The sequence below is a fragment of the Crocuta crocuta genome, unplaced genomic scaffold (assembly GCF_008692635.1).
Source record: "Crocuta crocuta isolate KB4526 unplaced genomic scaffold, BGI_CrCroc_1.0 scaffold77, whole genome shotgun sequence".
Classification (NCBI taxonomy): domain Eukaryota; kingdom Metazoa; phylum Chordata; class Mammalia; order Carnivora; family Hyaenidae; genus Crocuta; species Crocuta crocuta.
Genome location: NW_027532172.1, coordinates 4,496,493 through 4,505,241, shown reverse-complemented (window position 1 = coordinate 4,505,241; position 8,749 = coordinate 4,496,493). Strand labels below are relative to the sequence as shown.

At 60.7% G+C, this 8,749-nt stretch overlaps 1 protein-coding gene across 2 annotated transcripts in view; it reads right to left on the bottom strand.

The window, feature by feature from the left end:
- The window catches only part of NBEAL2 (neurobeachin like 2), a 21,923-nt gene extending 20,315 nt beyond the window's left edge, over nt 1–1,608 (bottom strand). For both annotated transcript variants that reach the window (XM_077777330.1, XM_077777331.1), the window contains exons 1-6: nt 1,552–1,608; nt 882–970; nt 672–800; nt 491–572; nt 269–399; nt 2–82 (exon numbers count right to left, since the gene is read on the bottom strand). In XM_077777330.1, coding sequence (XP_077633456.1) covers nt 2–82; nt 269–399; nt 491–572; nt 672–800; nt 882–970; nt 1,552–1,581 — 542 coding nt within the window. In that variant the 5' untranslated portion in view covers nt 1,582–1,608. The remainder of the gene's footprint in view (nt 1; nt 83–268; nt 400–490; nt 573–671; nt 801–881; nt 971–1,551) is intronic.
- Between the last annotated feature and the right edge of the window lie 7,141 nt (nt 1,609–8,749).

The window sequence follows — 8,749 nt, the reverse complement described above, 5'->3', positions numbered from 1 at the left end:
TCTGAAGAAGATTCTGAATTCACTGGGCAAAACAGCTGGAGGGAACTTGTATTTGCTCTTCTCCTTGGAACTGATGACCTCCCTGGGGGTGGGGGTGGGGGATGGGCAGGGACCCTGGTGAGGCTGGGCACCTCACCCCTCCTTGGCCATCCTCTTTCACCAACCCACACCCATGCCCCCTCCCAACTCCACACCTTGGCTAAAGCTGTCCCCCACCCCATCCTCTCCCCAGCCTCCTCTGGGTCCTCTGCGGTGGGCTGGCTCTCACCCACTGTGCTGGCGCCGCCAGGTCTGGTAAGGGTCAAAGAGGCCCTCACAGAGGAGAAGGGCATGCAGGGCCACATTCTCCAGCTGCGGCGCATGGCCCTCTTGCTCCTGTGTTGCATGGGCTCCTTTCAGCTGTACGTATGGGGACAGGGTACAGGGGGGTTAGCTGGGTCCTGGCTCCGGCCTACAACCACCTCCCCACCCAGGGCAGAGCCCACCTCACCTCTGCTGTCAACCAGGTCAGCAATGCCAGCACCCGGGGCACCAGCACCTGGCCCCAGCCAGCCTCCACATTCTCCAGGTTCCTGGGGGGCAAATGATGAGAGAGGTCCCAGGAATAGCCCCCCGCCCCGTACACAGTTCCAAGCTGCACCCCCACCTTGCCAAGGACAACACGGACTCACCTGCAGAGAATGATGAAAAGCTTGAGCAGGAGCAGGGCCTGCTCCAGGTCCCCCTTGTCCAGCTGCTCAGCCAGCACATGCAGCGCGTCCAGCGGCAGCAGCGGCACCTCTGCACCGGCCTCCTCTGGCCTGCAGGGTGGGGGGGGTCATCACGGCACCAAGGCCCCTCCCTGTGCCCCATCCCTGCCCTCCACGGAGATTTAGCCTCACCTGCGTGGCTCCAGAGAGAACAGTGAGATGCTTTTCTCGAAGGCCCCCACGAAAGCCTTCAGCCACTGCTGCAGGTAGCCCAGGTCCTTCTGCAGGCAAAGGAGATGGGGGTAGAGTGGAAGGAGACAGAGAGGGTGCGGTGCCCAGGGGAAGGATGTGGGGGCGTAGACAGCAGTGAACGGAGGTGGACGCAGGGTGGACAGGGATCAGATGCAGGGCGTGCGGGTGGAGACAGCGAGGGATGGGGAGGGGAGGGGGAAGGGAAGTTAGAAGGTCAGCATCAGAGAACTACCCTGTATATTGACAGCTCTCCTGGGCCCCCTGTCTGCTTTTCCCAGTCTCTGCTCCCACCTCCCTAATTCCTGGGGACTCAGGCAAGCCGGACATGAGCAGGGGAGGGAGAGGTGTAAGTGTGCACAGTCCTGGAATGTGGCCTTGGTGCACACTGGTGCTGGGACTGAAGGCCTTCCACCCGCCAGCCACTCCTGGCCTCTGCCTTCCACCTGCTCCCAGCTCAGCAGCTACTACCCAGGAGACCTTCCCTGACTGCAGCTCTGGTGCTGCATGTGCACCATGGACCAGGCAGACCCATGCACACGCACACTCCCCACAAGTGCAAGCAGAATGCCCTACCTCACCCTAGGAACCTAACGCCCTCCTGGCTGGTTACCTGGACCCCAGGCCCCAAAGCTGGTTCCATGGGCAAGAGGGGCAGCGGCTGAGCCCGTGTCTGGGCGCCGCCAGGGAAACTTTGGTGTGAACGGGAAACGTCCCCTCCTGCCCCGGCAGGGGCAGGAAGCGCAGAGTCACGGTGGGGGAGGGGGGCCGCTTCCTCCCGGCAGACCGCAGGGATGTGGGGGGGCCCCCCCGGGGCACCCAGGGCCCTGCAAGAGAAGCTGCAAGGGACCTGGCCCAGCACTGGGGGTGGGGCCTGGAGTACAGAGGGGCGGGGTCACACTGCCCTGGGCGCTTGGCTTGGAGACCAGAGACTTGTTTTACTGGCATAAGGTCTGGACTGGAGTCAGGGCAGGCGTATCTAGGGACAAATTCTGATCCCTGCTGCTATAGGGGCCCTTCATTCAAGGCACTCAGAGCTCCCTCACCTGGGCCCAACACCTTAGGCCCAGGGAACAATGTGGACTGTGGAGGACTCAGTCATACCTTTGCCCTGTCCCCCTTCTCTGGCCTCCACCTGGTCCTACTGGTCTCTACCCCTGGGACACAGCTGAGTAGGTCCTAGCCTAGCCCCAGTCAGCTCTAACTCTATGCCCCTCCCAGAGCACAGAGTGGGTGTGGCCTGGAGCTCCTCTTCCTCCCCTGTCCTCCCTCCCTCATCTGCAGTACCCGGTCCGCCCAGACCAGCTGAGCCCAGACCAGCTGAGCCCAGAAGGCAGCTTTCTTTCCCAGGGGCAGAGGGGTAGGGCAGGGACCAGACTGGAGAAGGCTGAAGGGGCAAGGAACACATCATAAGTGCTGAGTCCCAGGTGCCATGGACCTCAACCCAAGGACTTCTCATTTCTGCTGCCTGCAGGCCCCAGACCACAGGGCAGGGACTGAATGGAACCCAGGGAGAGGGCCGGACCCCAGCAGAATGGGCCAGGTGCACAAGAAACCTAGGCAAAGCAGCCCTCACCCTGTGGTTGGGCACCTTCCTTGTGCATCTGCCACAGGCCTGAGGCCTGGGCAACTGTGAGAGGGGCTGGGGCCACCAAGGTGCAGGCCCACACACCCCCGTGACTTTTTCTCTGTTAGTTACCTTTGGCGACCTCTCCACCCTCTACCGCTGGCAGCCTCCCTGCTCCCCTACCTCCGTCCACAGCCCTTCTCTCCACCAATCAGCAATGACACCAAAATGCCCAACCCTGAGACCCCACAGCAGGCCAGGCCCTTTGACCACTTCTTCCGAACATTTCCCATTGTGCTGGGGCAAAGGGGTGGGGGGTGGGGAGGCTCCCGAGAGGATGCCTCACCCACTAGAACAGCTTCCACTGCTCTTCTTCTGAGGGTGCTGAAAGCCAGACCTCTGTTTTAGGCCAGGGCCACTCACAGTTGCTGGCCAGCCCGTCCACGCTGACCATGCGGCCCCTGCCTCGGTGGCCCCACAGATCCCGGTCTACCGTCAAAACTGGCCCAACACCATCCTCCCCTCTTCTACCCCCCAAACCACCCCCAGTTAAGCTGCAGGCAGCACCTAAAATGTGGGTCTTTTTTGCCCACTGTAGCTCTGCTGAGCACCTGAAAACCCAAATTTGACCACACCCTCCCCCCAACTTCCCCCCGACCTGAGCATAAGGACTAAGATGAGCCTGGCATTCCAGGTCCCTAGTCCAATGGCACCTGCTTCTCCAGCCTCTCCGTCCGCTCTGCGTCACACCCTCTGGTCCAGGCCTCTATCCACCCCATTCCCTGCTGCCGTCTGTGACCTGAGCTCTTGGTACTTAAGCAGGAACCTGCCACCCTCTTTGTGGCCATCACCAGAACTGACCCTCCCAGAACCTGGGTGGGCCCCTCAAACGCTGCACACTCCTGCTTCCCATCCCTAGGACCACACCCTTGGGCCTGTCCAGCAGGTCCAGGCTGGGCGGCCGTGTTCAGGGCTGAGGCAATCACGGTAGCCCTCATGGCTCTGGAAGGAGCGTGAGGGGTCTCTAAAGCATAGAAGTAGGGAGGATAGGGCTATCTGCCTGTTTCACCTCTGACCTGAGCCCCATGACGTGAGGCTGCGGTGCTCGGGGGTCCCTGCAGGGGTCGGGGCGCACAGTCACTGCGGCAGTGCTGAATGCCATGGGCTCCAAAAACTGGAAGAGGTGGCTGTGGCGCCTGGGCTCCCCACACTCTGCTCCTACTGGCTCCTCCCTCCCTTTCTGGCTCAGAGCAGGAATGCTGGGCAGGGCCAGCCCAGTCCTTAACTTGAAGGGGCCAGGGCCCCAACCCCACCCCTCCCGTGAAGGCGGGTCAGGAGCACCCACTCTCCTCCTCAGGCCCTGGGGCTCAAGTGTAAGTGGTGCTGAGGCCCTGCTGCCAGGGAGCAGGCTGTGGGGAGGGGGAGGTCAGTGGATCCGGGATGGATGAGGGGGGCTCACGACCACGTCTGCAGGAGCCCCAGTCTATGCCCGACCAGCCCTGAGGGCACTGGGTACTGGAGGTGGGGAGACCCCAAGGGCTAGCTGGGCCCAAACAGTCCCTGGGTGGGCACTGAACTGCCGCTTCCCCAGAACCCTGAGGTAGCCCGAGAGGGCTGAGGGCAGGCGGCTGTGGCATGGATGGGTGGGTGGGGCTGTCTGCCAGGGGACAGGGACGACCAAGCTGCTTGACACCGCGGTGCCCCAAGCCTGACACCAGCCCTGCCTTGCCCTGGATGTCACCCCAGGGCTCAGACCTGGCTTCAAACCCCTCTCCTCACCCCATCACCACCTCTCTTGGAGTTTACAGTGACACAATATGCAAAAAGTCCTTAACTGGCGTCTGGCATCCAGTGTGCCTCCGTACACACGAGTGGCCGCCGCCACCTGATCAGCCAGTCACCCACCCAGCACAAGGTTTAGGCAAGTCCGTGGCCTCCCCTCATGTCACAGCACCCCGGGCCCCCGGATGGCCCAGCCCAAAGGCTTGATTCACTGTCCCCACGCCCACAGGTCTGTAAGAGCTTTGTCCTCCATTCTCCCCAGGGCCAGCATCTTTTTCAGGACCCAGCCCTGTCTGCTGCTTAGGGGCTGGGGTTGCCAGTCAGGGGCTGGGGGCACAGGTTCTGAAGTCCAGCCCTGGTTCTCACTCTTAGTAGCCTGTTACTCAACATTAATCTCTTTGCGGTTCAGCTGCCCCTTTAAATCCATCCCTCCTTACATGCTTCACAGGTAAAGGCTCTCTAACCATATGCACCAGCACCAGGTAAGGCGAGGGGAGCTCCACCCCCAAATCCGGGGGCTCTGCCCTCCGAAGCCCTTGGTGTGCACTGGGAGAACAGCACTAACGTTCTCCCCACACACTTCGGTGAGTGACTGATGAGTGGCAGACCTTGGCTCACTGGCAGAGCCAAGGTCTCATGGGTGGCTGTCCCAGGTGGGTGGAATGGGAGTCTTTTGGTGGCCCCCAGGTTAGAGCCAGGAGCAGGGTAAGGAGAGAGCTTGTAGCTCCACAGTGGGTGGCTGTTCCTGGTCAGAACTGCCTGGGTGGTAGTGAGCACCCCATTTCCAGGGACAGGCAAGCAGAAATGGGACAGGGTGGGGTGGGGTCTGATCAGGATAAACTCTTTCAGGCATGGGCGTCTCCCCCCTCAGCATCAGGAGGGGGATAGCAACGTTAAGCCAAAGGTGGCTTCTGGCTACACCAGGGGGCCTGGAGGTCGGACTTGGAGGACCTCAGGTCAAAGAATGAAGCAGGAAGATGGGGACTTTGCCAGAGGCAATGGCAACTGAGGTACAAGTATCCAGGTGACTGAACCAATCTCTCCCCCTTACCTGGGGATGGGGTCTTGAAAGGGGTAGACTTTTTGGTCTCCCTAATGCCCCCTAGGGCTTAACCTTCCCCTTGTCCTATCACTATGGAAACCAAGAATTTCCTTCCAGGGTCCCCATAGTAACCGACCCTGTTTCTATGGGGACCCCACACTTCCACATCAGCTCCCCAGTTGCCATGACAACTCCAGAGATTGCCAGCCCCTCCCCCCAAGCCTGGGCTCTGTGCTACTCTCCTGTCACCTCAGTCCTGCCCCTTCGGCTGCCTCAGTAAGAAAGGCAGGGAAGAGGAAACTCTGGTTGCTCCTCTGAGGTATAAGCATGAAGGAGGCTATTCTGTCTCCGTTTTTCCCATTTCAAGAGGGTAAACTGAGGCACAGGGAGGCATATGATCCAGTTAAAGTCCCAGAGGGAGCAGAGGGCCTGATCAGGTTTCCATGAAGCAGTAGAGCTCATCAGTTGGGTGAAGGACCAGTGAGGGGTGAACAGAGCAAGGTCAACTCCAGCCCCAACTTGACCTCCCTGGAGCCCCGAGTCCTCAGTGGCGTAACTGGAGAGTCCGGCCCGGGCTCCCCACCGGTAACCTGAATGTCTTACCTGTCCTGACCTTCGCAGCCCTGAGTGCCTCCCAGATGCCATGCCCTCCAGGGCTCCTTTTCACTCAGGGGCTGTTGAGCGATGATGCTACTGCTCCCACCCAAAGAGGGGCAGCTCATTTGCACGTTATTTTGCATAACTTTTACCTGCTGCCCAACTGCTGGCCTGTTGGGTGCTGTTCCTGGTCTTCCTGTCCTCACCCCCTTGCTAGCCCTCCTTGGGGAAGCCCCCACCTATCGCCCAGGCCTCCCCCTCACTCCTGACAACTGGCCTCTCGTGCTTCCCACTGCCGTGTGCTGGCTCCCGTCCCCTCTGCCCACAAGGCCCAAACGCAGCCTCCGAGGCATGACCGGTCACTGCAGTGGGGCCTGTCTCTTGCATCCAGCCACTCAGCTAATATCCGGGGAGCCTCTGTGAAACGTGAGGTGCGGGGAAACTGCCAAGCAGTGAGCACAGTGAGGGTGAAAATGGGGACCTGCCTGAGCTGAGGTCCAGCCCGGTCCGGGGGACAGGAGACGAAGGCCCCCTCAAACGGGAAGGAGAAGGCTCCACGCAGAGGAAACAGCTTGTGCCATCCCAGGGCGCAGACCCACTGAGGCTTCCTGCCTGCAGAACTAGACCCTTCCCAGGACAGAGACTGGGTCAGAGCTCTGCCGGACTCTGGCCCAAATGTGTCCGATGACCTTGATATGACCCTGCCTTGGTTTCCCTACCAGGGCCCCGAGGGGCTCAGCTTGAGTGATGTCCAAGGGCTACTCCTCCCTCAGCAGTACTCCTCCCTGCAGCCACCTTCCCCACTTGTGGCCCNGGCGGGTCTGAACCTGGGGTCTGTGAGGAGAAAGGAAGGGCAGAAAGGGGGGTGCTCCCCTGGGCGGGCCTAGACCCACAACTGGGAAAACAGGTTTGCCAGCTGATGTCAGCTCTCTGCTAAGGGGAGGGGCGCGGTTGTCGGTTGTCGGGAGAACCTTCTGGCCAACTCAGGGGTCTCTTAACAACCTCCATCAGTTCAGTCTCTTACCTTATCTTACCCCCTCCCCCAAGCACACACACAATAGGTCCCTAGCAGGGCTCAAAGTAGCACAGCCGCCACTCCCTGGGAGCCCAGCATGGAGGGGTGGGGACCTGTTCCCAAGAGCAGGAGCAGGACCAAGTGGGCAGGAAGGCAGCACTGGGAGGCTGGCCGAAGCTTCCGGTTCATACTCACATCCTGGATTTGTTTGCTCAGCCCTGGGCCACCCCCTGACTGCCCGGGCTTCTAGGGCTACAACCAGCCAGCCTGGGCCCCAGACTTGCCCTGAGGAGGTGAGGAGCTGGAGGGGACAGGGGAGTTAGCACAGATGAGTGCTAAACCCCCCTAGGGAAGAGGGGGGCTGACCATTTGCAGAGCTCAGTGAGAAGGGGCAGCCTGAACACTCACCATTAACGTCCCCCACTTCGCCTGGTCACAGGTGCAGAAACCGAGGACAAGAACCTGCCCGCAGCCATAGGGGCAATCAGACGCATGGGGGCCAGGGGCAGGTTTCCTTCTGAATCTTTTCCCTTCCCAAAGACCAGCGCTTGGAGATGTGGACAGAGAGAGCTGGGGGAGGGGACCCAATGGCAGGAGCCTTCTCCGGCGCAGACAAGCCATACTGGCCACCCCTCTGCAGAGTCTAAGCCACCCTGAGATCAAGGTTGGGCCAAATTTACAGATAGAGAAGTAGAGACTCAGAGGTGTAAAGAGCTTGCCTTGGGTCACACACGCTGCCTCCTGCAAGGGGCCTGGACCTCTCACCACCTAGAGGGACTCAGTAAGCCATGGCACTTATGGCCTGGTTTCCCAGTCCCTTGGGCCCCCGACCCAGCCTGCAGCCCTAGGAGACAGTCAGCCAGCCTCTTCACAGAGGGCCAGCTGATCTGGTCATGAACTTCCCCCTGGTGACGAGATCAGGGGCACACAATAGTCCATTGTGCCCAGGGCACACCTGAGCCAGCAGCATGATGCCAGGCAGGTGCAGGGAGGGAGGGTGATGTCGGTGAAGAGGAGGGGGGCATTACCCCGGGATCCCTCCCTGCTGTGAAAGTAGAAGGAAAGTGGGAGCCTATGTATGTGAGACACAGAGTTTGGAAGACACCAAGTTTTTAGCTCTTACAGGACACCTGGGTCAGAGTCACACCCTTCACCTTCAGAGGCCACTTGAGGTAGTCTCTGAGACAGGACATGGAGCTTGGGAGGGAAGGGCCTCTGTCCACCCCTTTCAAACATCCCTCCTAACTCATCTCCCCTCTCCCCTCCTTCTCCATCCAAGGCAAATCTTTTTTTTCTGGCTGGACCCCTAGGTCCACCCAGGGGTAGGGCAGGGGTCTCTTCAGGTCAGGGTCCAGGAGGAGCTCCTCACTGCCGGTGCACTGGTGGGGAACAGTCTGAATTGACTCAAATCAGACCAAACTAGGACCCTACGTCTCTCCCTCCCCCTGCCGGCACCCCCAAGCCCACTGTGACCCCATAGGCCATGACCACCCCATGGGGCCGCGCCCACAGGAGAGGCAAGCCCAAACGCAAACTAAGGCTTCCTGCCTCCCCAGCCCTCCCAGTCTCTCGTTTATTTTCCGGGCCTCAGTTTCACCATCTGTAAAAGGGGGAAGTGTCCGGCCGTCTGTATCCGGGCCCCTCTCCTCAGCAGGCACGACCGAGGCTGCGCGGTCCCCACCCAAGAGGCTCTAGTGAGGTGCACGCCCGCGAGGGTCATCCCCCAGGTTTAAGTGCGGGAGGCACCGGCGGGCCGGGGGCGGCGCACACGTGTGCGCAGAGCCCAAGTCCTCCCCAGGCGCCCGCGC